Consider the following 22,616-nt stretch of genomic DNA (forward strand, 5'->3'; position numbering starts at 1 on the left):
TTTCCAAAGTCTGATTGGTTTGTTCGGTTTGGCCATTTGTCTGAGGATGGAAAGGTGAAGAAAAAGACAAATCAATGCCCATCTTAGCACAGAAGGACCGCCAAAATCTTGAAACAAACTGGGAACCTCTGTCCGACACGATGTTCTCCGGAATGCCATGCAAACGAACCACATGCTGGAAAAACAATGGAACCAAATCAGAGGAGGAAGGCAATTTAGGCAAAGGTACCAAATGGACCATCTTAGAGAAGCGATCACAAACCACCCAGATAACTGACATCCTCTAAGAGACAGGGAGATCTGAAATAAAATCCATGGAAATATGCGTCCAGGGCCTTTTCGGGACTGGCAAGGGCAAAAGCAACCCACTGGCACGAGAACAGCAGGGCTTAGCCTGAGCACAAGTCCCACAGGACTGCACAAAAGAACGCACATCTCGTGACAGGGAAGGCCACCAAAAGGATCTAGCCACCAAATCTCTGGTACCAAAGATTCCAGGATGACCAGCCAACACCGAACAATGAACCTCAGAGATAACTCTACTAGTCCATCTATCAGGGACAAACAGCTTCTCCGCCGGGCAACGGTCAGGTCTATCAGCCTGAAACTCCTGCAGCACCCGCCGCAAATCAGGGGAGATGGCAGACAAAATTACCCCCTCTTTGAGAATACCAGCCGGCTCAGGAACTCCCGGAGAATCAGGCACAAAATTCCTAGAAAGGGCATCAGCCTTCACATTCTTAGAACCCGGAAGGTACGAAACCACAAAATTGAAGCGGGAGAAAAACAGCGACCATCGAGCCTGTCTAGGATTCAAACGCTTGGCAGACTCGAGATAAGTCAGATTCTTGTGATCCGTCAAGACCACCACGCGATGTTTGGCTCCTTCAAGCCAATGTCACCACTCCTCAAATGCCCACTTCATAGCCAACAAGTCTCGATTACTCACATCATAATTGCGCTCAGCAGGCAAAAACTTTCTAGAAAAGAAAGCACATGGTTTCATTACAGAGCCATCAGAACCTCTTTGAGACAAAACAGCCCCTGCTCCAATCTCAGAAGCATCCACCTCGACCTGAAACGGGAGCGAAACATCTGGCTGACACAACACAGGGGCAGAAGAAAAACGACGCTTCAGCTCCTGAAAAGCCTCAACGGCCGCAGAGGACCAATTGACCACATCAGCACCTTTCTTGGTTAAATCAGTCAATGGTTTAACAACACTAGAAAAATTAGCGATGAAGCGACGGTAAAAATTAGCAAAGCCCAGAAATTTCTGAAGGCTCTTCACAGAAGTAGGCTGAGTCCAATCATAAATGGCCTGAACTTTAACAGGGTCCATCTCGATAGTAGAAGGGGAAAAAATGTAGCCCAAAAATGAAACCTTCTGAACTCCAAAGAGACATTTAGACCCCTTCACAAACAAGGAATGAGCACGAAGGACCTGGAACACCATTCTGACCTGCTTCACATGAGACTCCCAATCATCCGAAAAGACCAAAATATCATCCAAATATACAATCATGAATCTATCCAGGTACTTTCGGAAGATGTCATGCATAAAGGACTGAAACACAGATGGAGCATTAGAAAGCCCGAATGGCATCACCAAGTACTCAAAATGGCCCTCAGGCATATTAAATGCTGTTTTCCATTCGTCGCCCCGTTTAATACGCACAAGATTATACGCCCCTCGAAGATCTATCTTGGTGAACCAGCTAGCTCCCTTAATCCGAGCAAACAAATCAGACAGTAGCGGCAAAGGGTACTGAAATTTGACGGTGATTTTATTAAGAAGGCGGTAATCTATACAAGGTCTCAAAGAACCATCCTTCTTGGCCACAAAAAAAAACCCTGCTCCCAACGGTGACGACGACGGGCGAATATGCCCTTTCTCCAAGGACTCCTTTATATAACTCCGCATTGCAGTGTGTTCTGGCACAGATAAATTGAACAGTCGGCCCTTCGGAAACTTACTACCAGGAATCAAATTAATAGCACAATCGCAATCCCTATGAGGAGGTAGGGCACTGGATTTGGGCTCATCAAATACATCCCGGTAATCTGACAAGAACTCAGGGACTTCAGAAGGATGGGAGGACGAAATAGACAACAATGGGACATCCCCATGTACCCCTTGACAACCCCAACTGGATACAGACATTAATTTCCAATCCAATACAGGATTATGGACCTGTAGCCATGGCAAACCCAAAACGACCACATCATGCAGATTATGCAACACCAAAAAGCGAATATCCTCCTGATGTGCAGGAGCCATGCACATGGTCAATTGAGTCCAGTACTGAGGCTTATTCTTGGCCAAAGGTGTAGCATCAATTCCTCTCAATGGAATAGGATACTGCAAGGGCTCCAAGAAAAAACCAAGGCGCCTGGCAAACTCCAAGTCCATCAAATTCAGGGCAGCGCCTGAATCCACAAATGCCATAACAGAATAGGACGACAAAGAGCAAATCAGAGTAACGGACAAAAGAAATTTTGGCTGTACCGTACCAATGGTGGCAGACCTAGCGAACCGTTTAGTGCGCTTAGGACAATCAGAGATAGCATGAGTGGAGTCACCACAGTAAAAACACAGCCCATTCTGACATCTGTATTCTTGCCGTTCAGCTCTGGTCAAGGTCCTATCACATTGCATAGGCTCAGGCTTCTGCTCAGGAAACACCGCCAAATGGTGCACATTTTTGCACTCACGTAAGCGTCGATCGATCTGAATGGTCAAGGACATAGACTCATTCAGACCAGCAGGCGTGGGGAATCCCACCATAACATCCTTAAGGGCTTCAGAAAGACCCTTTCTGAAAATTGCCGCCAGGGCACACTCATTCCACTGAGTAAGCACAGACCACTTTCTGAACTTCTGACAATATACCTCTGCTTCATCCTGACCCTGACACAAAGCCAGCAAAATTTTCTCTGCCTGATCCACTGAATCTGGTTCATCATAAAGCAATCCAAGCGCCAGAAAAAACGCATCTACATTACGCAATGCAGGATCTTCTGGTGCAAGGGAAAATGCCCAGTCTTGAGGGTCGCCACGTAGCAGAGAAATAATGATTTATACTTGTTGAATGGGGTCACTAGAGGAGCGGGGTTTCAAAGCAAAAAACAGTCTACAATTATTTTTGAAATTCAGGAACTTAGATCTATCCCCAGAAAACAAATCAGGAATTGGAATTCTGGGTTCTAACATCGGGTTCTGAACTACATAATCTTGAATGCTTTGTACCCTTGCAGTGAGTTGATCCACACAAGAGGACAGACCTTGAATGTCCATATCTACACCTGTGTCCTGAACCACCGAGAGGTTAAGGGGAAAAGAAATACAAAACACACTGCAGAGAAAAAAAAAATGGTCTCAGAACTTCTCTTATCCCTCTATTGAGATGCATTAACACTTTGTGGGCCAGCTGTACTGTTATGTTGCGCTGGTGGTTAGGAACACTAGAAATGACCAGATGAGCAAACTAGCAATACAGGACGAGCTCTGGGAAGTGGGAGCTCTGCTGACCGCAACCTCTAATCCTATCACAACAACTAGAAATAGCCGTGGAGCGTTCCTGACTCTGCCTAGACGCCTCTTCACAGCCTAAGAGCTAACTACCCCTAAAGATAGAAAATACAGCCTACCTTGCCTCAGAGAACTTCCCCAAAGAAATAGGCAGCCCCCACATATATTGACTGTGAGTTAAGATGGAAGTCACAAACACAGGAATGAAATAGGTTTCAGCATAGGAAGCCAGACTTGACTAAACAGACTGAGGATAGAAAAGGTATCTTTGCGGTCAGCATAAAAAACTAACAAAAAACCACGCAGAGTGCGCAAAAGAAACCACCGCACCGACTCACGGCGCGGTGGTGCCACTCTGCATCCCAGAGCTTCCAGCTAACAAGATAAATTCATTATAGCAAGCTGGACAAAAACACAGTGGTAACAAATAAGCTAGCAGGGACTTAGCTTTTGCTGAAGTAGACAGGTCATCTGAAAGATCCAAGAGAACTGAACCAGTACTAGGACATTGACAGCTGGCATCAAGTAACGATCTGAGTGGAGTTAAATAGAGCAGCCAGCCAAGACCTGAACGAGATCAGCTGGAGAAGGAATCTCAGAACCAGCAACTCCACTCACAGCCACCAGAGGGAGTCCATGAACAGAACTCGCCGAAGTACCATTCATAACCACAGGAGGGAGCTCGAGAACAGAATTCACAACAGAGAACTGTCAGCTTTGGCTGTGAGTAAGTCATTAATAATTTTGGTCAGAGCAGTTTCGGTGGAGTGGTGGGGGCGGAAGCCAGATTGGAGGTTGTCAGGGAGAGAGAGTTAGATGAGAGATGGAAGGAAAGTTCACCATGGACATGCTGCTCAAGGAGTTTGGAAGCAAATGGGAGCAGTGATATGGGGCAATAGCTGAGCATAGCAGTTGTATCAAGGTTAGCTTTTTTGAGGATCGGTGTGATGGTGACATGTTCGAAGGCAGAGGGGAAAGTACCAGAAGATAGCAATAGGTTGAAGACATGGGTTAGGGCTGCAATGAGCGTGTTAGTGAGGTTGGGGAGCAGGTGGGAAGGGATGGGGTCAAGTGCACAGGTGGTGAGGTGTGATTTGGAAAGGAAGCGAGTAAGTTCTCCTTTAATGATGTTGGAGAGGGAAGTTATTGGGGAAGGGCCGAGGTCTGGTATATGGAGTGGTTGGGGTGGTGGAACAGTAAAGGTTTGCCTTGTTTCGTCGATCTTGTTTTTGAAGTAGGTGGCAAAGTCCTCAGAAGAGATGAGGGGAGTTGGAGGTGACAGTGGGGGCGGAGGAGAGAGTTAAATGTGCTGAACAGTTGTTTTGGGTTGTAGGATAGTGAAGATACAAGGTTAGTGAAATAGGTCTGTTTAGCAGAAGTGAGGGCTAGTTTGAAGGCAAGTGTGGCTTGTTTGAAAGCGGTGAAGTCGTCTGGCAGGCATGTTTTTTTCAACGCCGCTCCATAACCCTGGATGCTTGTTGGAGTTTTTTGGTGAGGTTGTTATGCCAGGGTTGCCTATTGATTTGTCGCACTTTGCCATGCATCAGAGGGGCGACTGAGTCTATGGCTGATGTGAGGGTGGAGTTATAGAAAGCGGTGGCGCTATCCGGGTCATGGAGTGAAGATATGGAGGACAGGGGTAGAAGAGAGTCTGAGAGTCTGTGAATGTCTAGGTGTGCAAGGTTTCTGCGAGGATGTGGTACTGGCTGGACATGGGGGGTGTGTGAGGAGGACAAGGAAGAGAAGGTGAGTAGATGGTGGTCAGATAGGGGGAAGGGAGAGGTTGTGAAGTTAGATAAGGAACAGAGGCGGGTGAAGATGAGGTCGAGCGTATGTCCGTCTGTGTGGGCGGCTTTGGAGGACCACTGAGTAAGTCCAAAGGATGAGGTAAGGGCCAGGAACTTGGAGGCTGCTGGTTGGCGGGTGTCAGTAGGGATATTAAAGTCACCCACTATGATGGTGGGGATGTCAGCAGAGAGAAAGTGAAGAAGCCAGGTGGAGAATTGGTCAATGAAGACAGTGGCTGAGCCCGGTGGTCGGTATATGACAGCCATTTGGAGATTAGAGGGAGAGTAGATACGGACAGAGTGAACCTCGAAAGAAGGGAGGATAAGGGAGGGTGGGGGTTGGATAGGGTTGAAGTAGCAGTTTTTAGAAAAATGGAAACCCACTCCTCCGCCATGTCTGTTGCCAGAGCGAGGAGTGTGGGTAAAGTGGAGGCCATCGTAACTCAGTGCAGCAGGGGAGGCCGTGTCAAGGGGCGTCAGCCAGGTCTTAGTGAGGGCCAGGAAGGAAAGTTTACGGGAAGTAAAAAGATCGTGGATCACAACAGAGCGGGCATTCCAAAGTGCTCCAGAGAGAGGAAGCAGGGGGGTGGGGGTCAGTTGCACAGGTTTTAAGTGTGAGGGATTGCGGTAGTTTCTCATAGTGTGAGAAAGATAGTGGTGAGGATTAGTGGAGTGAAAACAGTGAGGGCAAATGTGATATATATAAAAATCCGGCCAGAAGGCTTTTAATATCATAGAGATAAAAAATTCAAGAAAATATGTCACTATACCCATAGATGTATTCATTGAGGGGTGTAATTTCCAAAATGTTGAGGTTATCTGCTATTCTGGAACCTCAGAGGCTCTGCAAATGAGATGTGCAACCTATTACAGCAAAATCTGTGCTCCAAAAGTCACATTTCACTCCTGCCTTCCAAGCTCTGCCATGTAGCTTGTAGCATGGCATGTAGTACACAGTAGTTTCTGACCTCATATAGGACATTGCTGCATTCAGGAGAAATTGTGTAACTAATTAATTATGGGGTCAATTGTCTCCTATAATTTTTTTTATTTCCACGGCACAATTTAATAACATTTTGTGAGACACTTGTTTTGTCAAAATGGTCACTACACCCCTAGATAAATTTCTAGATGGGTGTAGTTTTTAAAATAGGGTCACTTTTGGAGAGGGGGTTTCTGCTATTCTGGCACCTCTGGGGCTCGACTAATGGTGCTCATCACAATCTATTCCAAGAACATCTGCATTCCATAAAGCAAATGGTGTTACTTTACTACCAAGCTCTACTATGTTCTCAAACAAAATCTCATATGGGGTATTGCTGTGTTCAGTAGAAATTTCGGATTCCATTTTTTCCATGTGAAAATGAAATATTGGGACTAAAACAAAATTTTATTGAAAAAAAAAACATATATTTTGTTTTTATGCCTTTATGTTATACAATTCTCTGAGGTTTCAGTGGTCTCAAAGTGTTCAGTACACTCCTAAAAATTGTTTGAGTGATGTGGTTTCCAAAATGGAGTGACTATTCCAAGCAAATTTTGCACTTCAAAAATTAAACAGCGCTCCTTCCCTTCCAAATCCCGCCATGTGCCCTACAGTAATTTCCGACCATATATGACATATTACTGTGTTCGGGAGAAACAATTCGTGGGGTCCATCTTCTCCTATTATCACTTATGAAAATCAAAGATCAGGTACAAAACAATATTTTAATGTAAAAAATAAAATTTTTCATTTTCATGGCCAATGTTATAATATTTGTGACGCATCTGTGGATTTGAGATACTCATCACCCACCTAAATAAATTCATTGAGTAGTCTGGTTTCTAAAATGAGGGTACTATTGGGGGTTTCTGCAGGTTTGACACCTCAGGGCTCTACAAATGTAACATGGTGCCTGAAATCTATTCTACACAACTTTGCATTTTAAAAATCAAACAACGCTCCTTTCCTTTCAAGCCCTGCCATGATCCATCTGGGACTTTTAAAAGAGCTGGAGAGCCTTAAACTGGAAATCAGTAAACTATAAAGCTATGGACTCATCCCATCGGTTGAACCTCTTTCTCCTCCAAACCTAATCTTTCATTCTCAAAATTCTAATTCGCAGGTAAAATATATATCTGTATTCAGTGAATGGGATAGGAGATGGCAGCTAGTGTTCGTAAAGTTCTACGGAGAACTGTAACTGTCATTTCAGAAGAACTTCCAGCGGAATGTCTGTGTCCACCTCTAGCTCCTTCCTCCTCCATAGATTTTTAAAAGAACCAACTGTCATTTCCTATCTCAGGAATGTGATAATCTGTCTTCACTGAAGACAGATTTTGCCCCATGAATTGAGAGTGAAGGATCAGTCCAGGAGGAGAAAGAAGCAGATTTCTCTAATAAGATATATCACAAAGTTGCTTATTATCATGTGTACTAATGAGTTATGAAACAAAAATGACAGCTATCCGTTAAATCTACTACATAACCAGAGATTTTAGATATTCCAATTGTTCCTTCATAATAACTGCAGCCTTTTTTATTTTGTATTCTCATTTCTCTCTCAAAAAATATTCAACATCAGATTTTTGTTCTCCTGCTGTGAAAGCCCACGGGTAGCACGAGAGCGCAGTGATGGCTCCTATCAGTTATCTAGGGGATTGCTTCACGTGCTTCACTGTAGTACAGGAGCGCTGAACAGCATCTCAGCCCATCTGTGCTTCTCAGGAGCAGTCTGCTATCTGTCCTGACAGTGACCCACAGCAAAGCAGTCCCTGGTGAGCTTGGGGATATCTACTTGCATGCAGCTCCAGGCTACAGAGAGATCCTCGGAGAGATTGCATAACTTCTATTGACATGACAGTAATAAAAGAGGGAAAAGCTGGCAAAATCACACAGTGAGGAAGAGTACAAAGTATTGATTCATCATATACATAAAGACTGTATGCAACAACCTGCCTGAACATTCGTCTGGCATAATAATGGGATTTACAGTACAGGCGAGCTTGGTGGCTGGTTCTTCTATGGGGCTGAACAGACAGAAGAGGGGCCCCTGTGCAACAAAAGTTTGTGGGCTCTTTTCAGTTTAATAGCTCATAATGCACAATTTCACCAGCTGTCTAAGCAGGCCTCCTTACACCTTGGGTCCCTTGTGTGGCTGCCAGGGCCGGTTTTAGACAAAGTGGGTTCTTAAATGCTCACATATTGCACCATCACAAGGAAACATTTCCGTTGTATTTACAAGCGCTGAGTTCAGGCCGCTAAACGAGCGCGATTGACAATATTGAAGTCATCCGACGCTTGTTTTCAGGCCTCCTTACATCAGCTGAGGAACAATAATGGGGACTGAACGTTCACTAGTAGATCAATCTGTCCCCATACAGTATCTTGTTACAGCAGCATATTTGCAGTTTGCAACAGGCGATGTGCTGCTGAGAACAATGATTCCTGTTGTGGCATAAACAATCCAATCACTCGATGAATAGACAGCATTTAGTGGATGATTGCTGACATGTTTACTCCTATGTATTCTCATCTGCGCTGCCGGTATTTAAAAATGGCTGCTACATACACACACAGTATGTGCACAAACACGGTTTGTTCCTCTCACACATATATATATATATATATATATATATATACAAATAGCACACACACATGGATACACTGATCACATACACACATATGTATACACACCGAGAACACACACAAACACATGAATACATAGAGCACATACAAACACATAGCACACACACATGTATACACCAAGCACACACACGCAGATTCCCTTTAAAGTGAACCTGACAGCTGAGACATTCCGCCTGATCCACAGGCCGTGTAAGAAGAGGGACCGGACCGGGGTACCTCTCTTGCGCCAAGTCCGGAACTATCGGGGCTGTCTCCTCTGATGTCCGGTGAAAGCTTAAAAACCCGGACTGACCTTTGCACTTGACAGCAGGGGGCATGACCAAGCTAAAAAGGCCAGAGCGTGAGCGGAAGCAGTCAGCTCTGGCGGGAACAAGCAGCGCGCAGTAGGGAACAGTTGGTGCTCCGTCCTCTGAGCCCCGTGACAGTGCAGGCCCACGTGATAGACTCCCTGCAACCCGATACAGAGACTGTGACGTGAAACGTGCCGTGTGCTCGGTGGCTCCTCCAGCTGAAGGTGCCAAACGCTTCGGGCCAGTAAGTTCTGCCTGCGTGCCACATAGGAAGGACCGGGTGACTCACTGGGAACTCACCTGCCTATTTCTGTCAAGATATGTTAAGCTCCGATGGAGTTGGAGATTGTACTTCATAACGCACAACGAACCCTGGACCCAGGACCCCGTCTAAGACGCCAAGGACCCTCCATCACTGCTGGAAACCAGATCATCAACACCTTCAGGACGACACCGGACTCATCATGCGCTAACTGTTTTGGCGCCACCGTTTGAACCTAAGACTCTACAGTCAGGATGCCTCTGGGCCGATAAGTTAACCCTTAACCCCTTCCCGACCTTTGACGCATACGCTGCGTCATGAAAGTCTGTGCCAATCCGACCTATGATGCAGCGTATGCGTCATGGAATGATCGCGTCCCTGCAGATCGGGTGAAGGGGTTAACTCCCATTTTACCCGATCTGCAGGAACAGGGGAAGTGGTGCTTCAGCCCAGGGGGGGTGGCTTCACCCCCCCGTGGCTACGATCGCTCTGATTGGCTGTTGAAAGTGAAACTGCCAATCAGAGCGATTTGTAATATTTCACCTAAAAAACTGGTGAAATATTACAATCCAGCCATGGCCGATGCTGCAATATCATCGGCCATGGCTAGAAATACTTAAGTGACCCCCCCCACACCCACCGATCACCCCCCCAGTCCTCCGTTATGGGGTCCGGTCCCCTCCGTCCGCCTGCCGGCTCCCCCGTCCTACTGTCCGCTCCCTCCTTGTTTGTATTCACCCCCCCTGTGGTCCGATCACCCCCCCTGTGCTCCACTCCACCCCCCCACCACCCCTTCATACTTACCGATCCTCCCGGTGTCCGTACGTCTCCTCGCTGGGCGCCGCCATCTTCCAATATGGCGGGCGCATGCTCAGTGCGCCCGCCGAATCTGCCAGCCGGCAGATTCCTTACAAGTATATTTTGATCGCTGTCATAGGTTCTATCACAGCGATCAAAATAAAAAAAATAATAAATAACCCCCCTCCTTTATCACCCCCATAGGTAGGGACAATAATAAAATAAAGAAAATATATATATTTTTTTTTTTTCGTTTTCCACTAGGGTTAGGGTTAGAACTAGGGGTAGGGTTAGGGGTAGGGTTAGGGTTACGGGTAGGGTTAGGGGTAGGGTTAGGGTTATGGCATGTGCGGATTTGGCTGCGGATCCGCAGCGGATTGGCCGCGGATCCGCAGCGGATTGGCCGCGGATCCGCAGCGGATTTGGCTGCGGATCCGCAGCGGATTGGCCGCTGCGAATTCGTTGCAGTTTTCCATCAGGTTTACAGTACCATGTACACCTATGGAAAACCAAATCCGCTGTGCCCATGGTGCGGAAAATTCCGTGCAGATACGCTGCGTTGTATTTTCCGCAGCATGTCAATTCTTTGTGCGGATTCCACAGCGTTTTACACCTGTTCCTCAATAGGAATCCGCAGGTGAAATCCGCACAAAAAAACACTGGAAATCTGCTGTAAATCTGCAGGTAAAACGCAGTGCCTTTTACCTGCAGATTTTTCAAAAATCGTGCGGAAAAATCTCACACGAATCCGCAACGTGGGCACATAGCCTTAGGGTTAGGGTTGGAATTAGAGTTAAGGTTGGAAATAGGGCTAGGGTTGGAAATAGGGTTAAGATTAGGCTTGTGGTTAGGGTTACGGATAGGGTTAGGGGTGTGTTGGGGTTACAGTTGTGGTTAGGGTTGGGATTAGGGTTAGGGTTGGGATTAGGGTTAGGATTAGGGTTAGGGTTGGAATTAGGGTTACGGGTGTGTTGCGGTTAGGGTTGTGGTTAGGGGTGTGTTGGGGTTAGGGTTGTGATTAGGGTTATGGCTACGGTTGGGATTAGGATTAGGGGTGTGTTGGGGTTAGTGTTGAAGTTAGAATTGAGGGGTTTCCACTGTTTAGGCACATCAGGGGTCTCCAAACGCAACATGGCGCCACCATTGATTCCAGCCAATCTTGCGTTCAAAAAGTCAAATGGTGCTCCCTCCCTTCCAAGCCCCAACGTGCGCCCAAACAGTGGTTTACCCCCACATTTGGGGTACCAGCGTACTCAGGACAAACTGGGCAACAACTGTTGGGGTCCAATTTCTCCTGCTACCCTTGCAAAAATAAAAAATTACTTGCTAAAACATAATTTTTGAGGAAAGAAAAATGATTTTTTATTTTCACGGCTCTGCGTTGTAAACTTCTGTGAAGCACTTGGGGGTTGAATGTGCTCACCACACATCTAGATAAGTTCCTTGGGGGGTCTAGTTTCCAAAATGGGGTCACTTGTGGGGTGTTTCTACTGTTTAGGCACATCAGGGGCTCTGCAAATGCAACGTGATGCCCGCAGACCATTCCATCAAAGTCTGCATTTCAAATGTCACTACTTCCCTTCCGAGCCCTGACATGCGCCCAAACAGTGGTTTACCCCCACATATGGGGTACCAGCACACTCACAACAAACTGGGCAACAAATATTGGGGTCCAATTTCTCCTGTTACCCTTGTGAAAATAAAAAATTGCTTGCTAAAACATCTTTTTTGAGGAAAGAAAAATGATTTTTTTATTTTCACGGCTCTACGTTGTAAACTTCTGTGAAGCACTTGGGGGTTGAATGTGCTCACCACACATCTAGATAAGTTCCTTGGGGGGTCTAGTTTCCAAAATGGGGTCAATTGTGGGGGGTTTCTACTGTTTAGGCATATTAGGGGCTCTGCAAACGTAACATGATGCCCGCAGACCATTCCATCAAAGTCTGCATTCCAAAACGTCACTACTTCCCTTCCGAGCCCCGGCATATGCCCAAACAGTGGTTTACCCCCACATATGGGGTATCAGCGTACTCAGGAGAAACTGGACAACAACTTTTGGGGTCCAATTTCTCCTGTTACCCTTAGGAAAATAAAAAATTCTGGGCTAAAAAATCATTTTTGAGAAAAGAAAAATTATTTTTTATTTTCATGGCTCTGCGTTATAAACTTCTGTGAAGCACTTGGGGGTTCAAAGTGCTCACCACACATCTAGATTAGTTCCTTGGGAGGTCTAGTTTCCAAAATGGGGTCACTTGTGCGGGAGCTCCAATGTTTTGGCACACAGGGGCTCTCCAAACGTGACAAGGTGTCCGCTAATGATTGGAGCTAATTTTCCATTCAAAAAGCCAAATGGCGTGCCTTCCCTTCCGAGCCCTGCCGTGCGCCCAAACAGTGGTTTACCCCCACATATTGGGTATCATCGTACTCAGGACAAACTGGACAACAACATTTGGGGTCCAATTTCTCCTATTACCCTTGGGAAAATAAAAAATTCTGGGCTAAAAATCATTTTTGGGGAAAGAAAATTTTTTTTTTATTTTCACGGCTCTGCGTTATAAACTTCTGTGAAGCACCTGGGGGTTATAAGTGCTCACTATGCATCTAGATAAGTTCCTTGGGGGGTCTAGTTTCCAAAATGGGGTCACTTGTGCGGGAGCTCCAATGTTTAGGCACACAGGGGCTCTCCAAACGCGACATGGTGTCCGCTAACGATTGGAGATAATTTTCCATTCAAAAAGTCAAATGGCACGCCTCCCCTTCCGAGCCTTGCCGTGCACCCAAACAGTGGTTTACCCCCACATATGAGGTATCGGCGTACTCAGGAGAAATTGCCCAACAAATTTTAGGATCCATTTTATCCTGTTGCCCATGTGAAAATGAAAGAATTGAGGCTAAAAGAAATTTTGTGTGAAAAAAAAGTACTTTTTCATTTTTGCGGATCAATTTGTGAAGTACCTGGGGGTTTAAAGTGCTCACTATGCCTCTAGATAAGTTCCTTGGGGGGTCTAGTTTCCAAAATGGGGTCACTTGTGGAGGAGCTCCAATGTTTAGGCACACAGGGGCTTTCCAAATGTGACATGGTGTCCGCTAACGATGGAGATAATTTTTCATTCAAAAAGTCAAATGGCGCTCCTTCCCTTCCGAGCCTTACCATGTGCCCAAACAGTGGTTTACCCCCACATGTGAGGTATTGGTGTACTCAGGAGAAATTGTCCAACAAATTTTAGGATCCATTTTATCCTGTTGCCCATGTGAAAATGAAAAAATTGAGGCTAAAATAATTTTTTTGTGAAAAAAAAGTACTTTTTCATTTTTACGGAACAATTTGTGAAGCACCTGGGGGTTTAAAGTGCTCACTATGCTTCTAGATAAGTTCCTTTGGGGGTCTAGTTTCCAAAATGGGGTCAGTTGTGGGGGAGCTCCAATGTTTAGGCACACGGGGGCTCTCCAAATGCGACATGGTGTCCGCTAAAGATTGGAGCCAATTTTTCATTGAAAAAGTCAAATGGCGCTCCTTCCCTTCCGAGCCCTGCCGTGCGCCCAAACAGTGGTTTACCCCCACATATGAGGTATCAGCGTACTCAGGACAAATTGGACAACAACGTCCATGGTCCAGTTTCTCCTTTTACCCTTGGGAAAATAAAAAAATTGTTGCTAAAAGATCATTTTTGTGACTAAAAAGTTAAATGTTCATTTTTTCCTTCCATGTTGCTTCTGCTGCTGTGAAACACCTGAAGGGTTAATAAACTTCTTGAATGTGGTTTTGAGCACCTTGAGGGGTGCAGTTTTTAGAATGGTGTCACTTTTGGGTATTTTCAGCCATATAGAACCCTCAAACTGACTTCAAATGTGAGGTGGTCCCTAAAAAAAATGGTTTTGTAAATTTTGTTGTAAAAATGAGAAATCACTGGTCAAATTTTAACCCTTATAACTTCCTAGCAAAAAAAAAATTTGTTTCCAAAATTGTGCTGATGTAAAGTAGACATGTGGGAAATGTTATTTATTAACTATTTTTTGTCACATAACTCTCTGGTTTAACAGAATAAAAATTCAAAATGTGAAAATTGCGAAATTTTCAAAATTTTCGCCAAATTTCCGTTTTTTTCACAAATAAACTCAGAAATTATCGACCTATATTTACCACTAACATGAAGCCCAATATGTCACGAAAAAACAATCTCAGAATCGCTAGGATCCGTTGAAGCGTTCCGGAGTTATTACCTCATAAAGGGACACTGGTCAGAATTGCAAAAAACGGCAAGGTCATTAAGGCCAAAATAGGCTGGGTCATGAAGGGGTTAAAGAACTGCTTCATTACTTATTGTTGTTGTTTAACTCACCCTGCACATCATTTGTGTTTATACCATCAGCTATACTCCTATTTACCCCTTCCTCTCCCTGCGTGGAGCAACCCCCTGTTCAAGGAAAATATAGTTAACCCTTGCTCTGCCTCCTGTCCGTTACCGCATCCTGCAACCTGCTCACAGCCAAATGTATGAGACACTGGATGCAGGATTTATGCATATCTCTAGTTCTGAAATGCTATGGTGCTTCAGAGAAAAATGTTATTTAAAAGCAAGCCGAGTACCAAGCCGTGCTGGAGATAGGCGGGTCCCCGATGGCTTCTCCTTGCCTGCTGCCCTAGAGTTAGAGGTCCATCTTTATATGCGCACAAAGGGAGAGGCCTGTTAACTCAGGGCAACAGGCAGGGAAAAGTCTCCAGAGACACCTGCCTGTCCGGCTAGTAACCCATGTGCTTGTTCTTCGGCGGCTATTAAAGTATATCTCTCTTTGAAGCGCCACAGAATTAAAGGTATACATGAAATCATGTCAGTCTGATACATGATGCTCATGGATCGGGCAGTGAGCGTCAGCTGTCCAGTTATCTGTAAGAAAGGGCTTCGTGCTGGTTAGACAAACTCTTCCCTAACATACACATGCAGACCCAGACATTCACATTTGTGAAGGATTGATTTCCACTGTACTAAATGTATTATACCTTCATTAAGTGAAGTTATACACATTTATAGTGGAAAATAAAATACCGCTATGGGCGGCTGTAGAAGGAAGCACCTTACACATTCCAAACACTAACTTTTCTAACATAGTTTTTCCAAAAGGACAGCGGATCTTCACTTTATAAAATTCAATGTTTTTCCTTGTGCGCAGTCTGTGATTTCCAAGTAATCCTTGAATACACTAACTGGTTTATTTCATTTTCGGAGGGATGTCATTTCAGTTAAAGTTAGGTTAGCATTGACCGAAATCACCTTTTTATGGTGTCATTGATACTTTGCACATAAGTTTCATTTTGTATATCCTGCTGTGAGGGTGTGTTAGCCATTTTCTATTTTTTATTGATTTACTTATCTAAAAGCCTTCATCCTAGTTAATTATTACCGCTTACTTGTTAGGGATTGTGTGCTACATATAATATTTATACTGGGGAGTACTTTATAAAATGCAGAAGCAACATTTTAGTTTTACCAGAAAAACAAACTCATGTTTTCAGTAAACCTAAATTTATAAAAAAAAAAAAAAAAAAAAAAACCACCTGTAGAAGCTGGTGCTATGATTAAATGGAAAATCAAGCAATGTAATGCAAGGATAGACTGACAGTGATATTCAGAGGTGCTATTATATTCCTCTAGATAATGAAGGGGATCTAAACCAAGTAGCCAGAACTGAAATCATACACTGAACACTTGCTTTTTGTAGTGTTTAGAAAATACAAGGCAAAGCAATAAGGCCACGTTCAACAGTCAGTATTTGGTCAGTATTTTACATCAGTATTTGTAAGCCAAAACCAGGAGTGGGTGATAAATGCAGAAGTGGTGCATATGTTTCTATTATACTTTTCCTCTGATTGTTCCATTCCTGATCTTGGCTTACAAATAATGGTGTAAAAAACTGACCAAACACTGAACATGTGAACGTGGCCTTAGAAAGTAATTTTTAAGGAGTAATTTTTGCCATAACCCAGACTTACTAGTACAAGTAATTTCTGTACTTCTATTGTAAGTACCCTTAAATCTAGAAAAGAAAAATACAATATACTGCACATAATAAATTAATAAGATGATATTATGAGGTTAAGCAGTAAATTATAAATATATTGCTAGTACTACCCTGAGTAATAGTGAGGTTTAGCCACACCAAAACATGTACAAACATATACAAAATAAACACATAACAATAACATAATTTTTCCATACCTGTAGAATTATCTAGACTGTAGAATCCTAACAAAAGATATGGAAAAAGTAATTCACAAAAGATCCATTTTATATATAGACCTTTAGCACTTCAACTCTGTGATCCATGTTACGACTTTGCTACAGAGTTTAGGACAGTGGGTAGTGAGTGTGCCCATTATTGTACCTAATTACTTAATGAAGGGATTTCTATAAACATATTTTTTAAAAATACTTACAGATTTTCCACTTTGTAGGTAGATACAACAAAAAATGTGTGATATTTTCTGATTGGTGTGCCTACGATGATAATATTTTTAGCTCTGACAAATAGAATTCCAAATAAGGGACTTTCTAATAAACTGCTTTAGTTACCAAAAAAGCATGAAAAAAGGCAAGTTTGCAATTGACTTGCTTTTTTATCTGCTGTCATTCAACTGCAATGAGAGCTTTTATCTTTCATAGTGTCCAGCTGATTTCTATGGACCTTGACCAGAAGTGCCTGCCTATATCTTGTCCTAGCGTGCAGTAGTTACTTTGCAAAACAGAGTTTATACCAACTACCTCTCTCCAGCCCAATCATTTCTATACAGCAGTTAGCTGCTCATCTCCCTCCACCTCACTCTCAGTTCCCGACAAGCTGCGGTTACAAATCTTGCAAAATTTCAAGCCCCCATGAACTGCAGCTTTCAGCGCAGGTATCCTATTCATGGCTCTCACTGTCTGGAGCTGTGTGCTTGTTTAAATGCCCTGTTAGCTCTATGTGTAAATATAGTGATAACTGCGTACACTTCAGAATAAGCCAATAATAGCTCAATGTGTTATAGCAGACCACGTGCTGAGCATAATAGTTCTACTAATACTTTAAACTGTAAAGCGCTGCAGAATATGTTGGCGCTATATAAAGATTATTATTATTATTATTACTACAGCTCTATTATTTACCATAACTGTCACTAAGGGAGAAGAGCCGGTCTCACCAGAAACCAGGAAATAAACATACCGTAAGGAAACTGGATTGCTCTAATTTGCTCAAGACACAACTTGAGAATTCGACTTTAAGCTGATTTAATCAGACTTGCATAGGACATAGATATTTAGTCGCTAGGATCATTTGGTTGGAGCATAACTGCATCTGACTGAAAAATATTTATTTTTTTTCTACAATATCAACTATTTTCTCCCAGTACAGTGATGTGACGGCAGCAAAATACTTCTAAAATTAATGTTTATGTCACTTCCTTATGTCAATAAGAAGAATTTTCAAGTACATGTGTACCTTGCACACTTTTAGTTGTGCAAACAATTGGTATAGTACCCACCCATTGTTTGCTCACCCATTGCAGTACAAAGATATATTGTATTGCATTGGGTAACAAATATAATGATTCATACAAATATATTTTAGTTACCATTTATGCGTTCACCATTTATAGGAGCATAAGGAAATGAAATAATATTGTGTAAATAGAGGATAAGTGACGTAGGAAAGTAATGTACTGTAGTACATTTGGGTGGTCTGCCCTCTGATTGACACCCCCATATATTATATCTGCCCATGTTGCTGAATACTGGTCAGTAGAGATGGGCGAACCCAAACAGTAAGGTTCGGTGTCCGTACCAAACACCTATTGTTCGGGCCTGGACCTCGAACAAGGGCTTCACTAAAAAGTCCATGTTACGTTTCGGTTTCGGCACCCCGAACACTGGGTGTTTTTCGCACTGTCATCTTCATGATCTGCCGTAAGATCATTGCCACTGGTCAGAGCGCTGAGGTTCCCATGCTGTCAGTTGACAGCGTAAGCCCGCAGCTGGGAGTAGTAGTCCCATCATCTGATGGCCGTGACTGGAGGTAAACTTTTTACCTCCGGTAACAGCTGCGGGCTCACGCTATCATCTGACAGTGCGTGAACCACAATTCTCTGACCGGCGGTATTAATCTTACCGCCGATCACAGGCAGTGTTTGTGGCAAAAGTTGGATGTTCGGGCCCCCCATTCATGTGAATGGGGTTTGGGTTAAGGTTCGGGTACTGTTCTAGTACCCTTATCCAAACATCCAGGGGTTCACTCATCACTACTTATCAGTCTTTGTGATATCATTACCAAAATGTAACTACCAATAAACCAGGATGATGATTCTTGAAAATATAGGTCACATATAGTAAGAATTATTATGATATTATAATTAGAATGAAGCTTTAAAAACCTTGGCCACCATTGTACAAGAAAATAAGCAAATCCTAGCAGCTACTGTATGTGTTCAAGTAAATTACATGCAAATTGGACACATCACAATTGTAGGCATGGACTCTGCAAAGAGCCATTGATACCACTCTAAATAAAAAGCAATGTTAAAATCTTTCTGCTTTTTTGCTAAGCATTTTCTGCATAGCACCATTATAGTAGTACATAGCAGTCAGCTTGTTCTTCCAATTATTAGCACGGCAATAGGCTTTGACGGGTTGTACATAGAGAAGAAGAAAAACTATAAATACTATAAATAAGGATAACATTGCAAGATGCCCACCTGTCATGTAAGTGAGGAGTTATTCATATACTACTTATCCTTTGTTGCCTTCTACCCTTCATTTTCTGTCTAACATCTCGTTAAAAGAAGGAGCTGAAGCTACCCATGGGAAAGATGAGTAGGAACCCTAATTTGCTTCCTCTGCCACAAGTGTTCTTCTATAGTGGTTAAAGGGAGTAAGTCACCAGGTTTTTGCTACCCTATCTAAGCGCTGCCTGATGTAGGGGTAGAAAGCCTGATTCCAGCGATATATCACTTACTAGGCTGCTTGCTGCAGTTTTTATTAAATCACTGTTTCCTTTTCTGCAGATCTAGCAGTTCTCTAATGTTGAGCTCTGTATAACCCCGCCCACACCACTGATTGGCAGCTTTCTGTGTACACTGTGTATAGGCAGAAAGCTGCCCATCAGTGATGCCGGAGTGGTTATTCAGAGGTCATGCATATGGAGGATTATGGAATATGGAGGACCTGCTGATAAAATAGTGATTTTATCAAACTACAGCAAGCAGCACAGTACGTGACACATCGCTGGAATCCAGTTGTCTGTCTTTACATTTTGCTACTCTTGGATTACATGGCAAGAACCTGGTAACAGATTCCTTTAAGGCCCTTGTGTTTTAATAAACAACTGGTAAATATCACAGTAATTTTCAGTTATTCTACTCATCCCTATACTTAAAAAATAATTATCTATAATAATTTAAAACGCAAATTGAGCTGCCTCAAAATTGTCTTTTAGTTTGCATATATTTAATTTTAGTTTTAAAAATTGGATTTAAATATGGAGAGATCATAATTAATGTATTTGGGCCTTTCTATTTAATGTCGAAGATATTTTAATTTGAAAACAACCAGTCCCTGAGTTGGCCATGTTGGTGACATCTCTTTCCCCAAAACACCAGGGTGTCATGATCCAGTTCGGGGTTTGTTTGTTTTCTGCTATGCTCTCTCTGGATTGGTCATGGGGGGGGGGGGTTAATCCCCTCGGCCTCGCTTTGGAGCTGGCTGGGCTTTTTTGCTTCCAGGCTAGAGCAGCTGACCCGTATACCCTGGTGATCCTTCTGCCTCTGACTTCCCATATTTGTGCGAGACCTGTTCCCTATCCCTGTAGTGTGTGTCTAGTGGTTTCCTTACAGTGTATGACTCGGCCTGATCTCTGCACCCCACCTCTTGCTTTCCGTCTCTGATACCTCATTCCCCAACCGACTTTGACTCCTGGCTTGTACCCTGACTTTGTCTCACTTTTGGAAACCGCGCTCCCGTTTCACTCTTACTCCTGGCTTGTCTCTGACCTTGTGCATGCCGTAACCTCTGGTACTTCTGCTCCTGACAGTTTCTGACTCTGCTTGTCTGACCACTCTTTCGTTACCTGTGACACATGTGCGGCTGCTCAGTGTTTCTACGCTGTTAGTGTACAACCTCCTTTCCCTCACCAGCACCCCCTGGTGGATTTTGCGCTAAACTGCACTGCAGCCGCATCACACAGGGAACATGAATACATTTTGTCTATATGGTTTCCATGGACGGGTGTCTTAACAGTCAGACGTGGGTCCTTCTCTGTCACAGTCTATTTTGAAGTCTGCTGACACATAGCATGGTGAACTACAAGACTTAAGGTCCATTCTTGCTGTGGTGGGATGGCTAGTACGCCTTTTTGATCAAAATAGTGTCAACTAAGTACCCAGTACACTAAGTACCCTATGTTATTTACATCTACTATTACTATTTATTTTGTTATTTACTGTAATTACTAACTACAAGTTATTTGCTCATTTTGTTTTTATCCTAGACCATGCATACATAGTCCATGTGTATAGTGTTGTTATACTATGTAGTCGTATAATGGGGTTCTCAATAAAGTGCCTTTAAAAAGTGCAGATACATTTGCAAAGGTAAGCATGGGTTGAAGTACATTCAAAATATGCTTTATATGTAACAATAATCTCTTTTTTAATAGATTTTTTTATTTAAATCATTTTAGGGGTTGCTTGTTTTTCATCTTTTTGTGTCTGCTAACAATTTTTGGAGCAAGAATAAAAAATCACACAAACCATGAACATGCTTACACATTACAATGATTGCGAACATTAATATTTTATATGGATACTGGTTTTGTATGGCTCAGTGGTTAGCACTGTTTCTTTGCAGCGCTGGGGTCCTGGGTTCGAATCTCACCAAGGACAACATCTGCATAGAGTTTGTATGTTGTTGGCTACTTTGAAAAATGGTACACAATTTTCTATATGGATGATCGCATATAAAAATAAAAAAATACCACCAAGATTTTTAAAAACGACAGTACACATGTAATAAAGATCTAATTCAAATAATGTTAGTTTCAAATGATGCATTCTCTTTAAAGGAAGAACAGAGAAATGTAGACTGAGCTGCAGATATTGTACAGCAGACCTGGTGGTAAGCAAATATTTGGACCCTCCATAATGTAATGTGTGGACCCCAGGTTACACTCGGGGCTACATCATTTCGTCTTTTACAGTCAGGACTCCTTTTCTTAATCAAATTAACAATTTGGATCCAATAGATGAGATCCAACATTTAATAATAATTGAAATGACGGAACTATTGTGAAATACTTATCGCCGCTTGACAGCGCACATCAGAGAGTGAAGGTTAATGACTTGTTACATCCGCAGGTTACATAACCACAATACATATATAGCGGCAATGATCTCATCATGTAAATCTATAGGGCTGGGGCGTAACTACAGGGAATACGGAGATTGCAGTCATTTCTGGTGGCCCCCAGAGGACACAAGCTCATAATCACACCTGATTACAGGGCCACGTCTTATGTGTACAGTATTGTGATCATTCTGTAAGATATCGTCAGTTTTCATCCATCTATGGCTAAAGCACTGCCAGATTTTAAAATGAGTTTCACCAAATCGCAACTGATCTTATGCAAAAGTTTAGGTCAAATTCCATTACAGACTTTCACATTTTACGTTTTCAACCATAATAAATTGTTGCTTTTAGTGCGATTACTGCTCCTTCCGCTGTACATAAGCCATCCTCAGGTCAACAACTCGAGTGCAGAAGCCCCAAGGGGTGTTGCTATGGCAGATTGTCTTCTCCCCTGAGAATTTGATAAAATCTTCTGTCACTTACCAATGAGATGCCCCACATGGGTACTAAAGGGATCTTTAGAAGTTTTCCCAAAAGCCATGATTCTGTGGTGTCTGAACTCTTGCAATCATGAAATTGTCAACAGAGAATCTTGACAGTAAAATTCATAAATCCAAAGATTTGTTGTTTGCAGTTTTCTAGTCCATTCAGCGTGAAGAGAGCTGCTGTCAGCAGAAGTTACAGTACCTGGCTCAGGAGAAAGGCTGGGGGAGGACTTGGGCGTAACAGGAACCCAGGAAGCAGCGACAGGTAACTCAGGGCACTGACTATCACGTGGGGATGACTGTTCCCTGCACTGGTAATAATGACATTGTGGTGAAGTTCTGAACTCCTCCTAGAGATGTACAGAATGTGTATACACATACAGTATAATTGTCTGGAGCAGGTGTGGGCCATTCATTTCTCAAAGGGGCCACATGAGAAACTGTGATTGTTCTGGAGGGACA

At 43.2% G+C, this 22,616-nt stretch overlaps 1 protein-coding gene across 1 annotated transcript in view; it reads right to left on the minus strand.

Annotated features, from left to right (window-relative positions):
• TOM1L1 (target of myb1 like 1 membrane trafficking protein) overlaps nucleotides 1-22,354 on the minus strand; it is a 192,343-nt gene extending 169,989 nt beyond the window's left edge. The window contains exon 1 of the mRNA XM_077251358.1: nucleotides 22,153-22,354. Coding sequence (XP_077107473.1) covers nucleotides 22,153-22,210 — 58 coding nt within the window. The 5' untranslated portion in view covers nucleotides 22,211-22,354. The remainder of the gene's footprint in view (nucleotides 1-22,152) is intronic.
• Nucleotides 22,355-22,616: the final 262 nt, after the last annotated feature.

Source organism: Ranitomeya variabilis, chromosome 4 (assembly GCF_051348905.1).
Source record: "Ranitomeya variabilis isolate aRanVar5 chromosome 4, aRanVar5.hap1, whole genome shotgun sequence".
NCBI classification, from domain to species: domain Eukaryota; kingdom Metazoa; phylum Chordata; class Amphibia; order Anura; family Dendrobatidae; genus Ranitomeya; species Ranitomeya variabilis.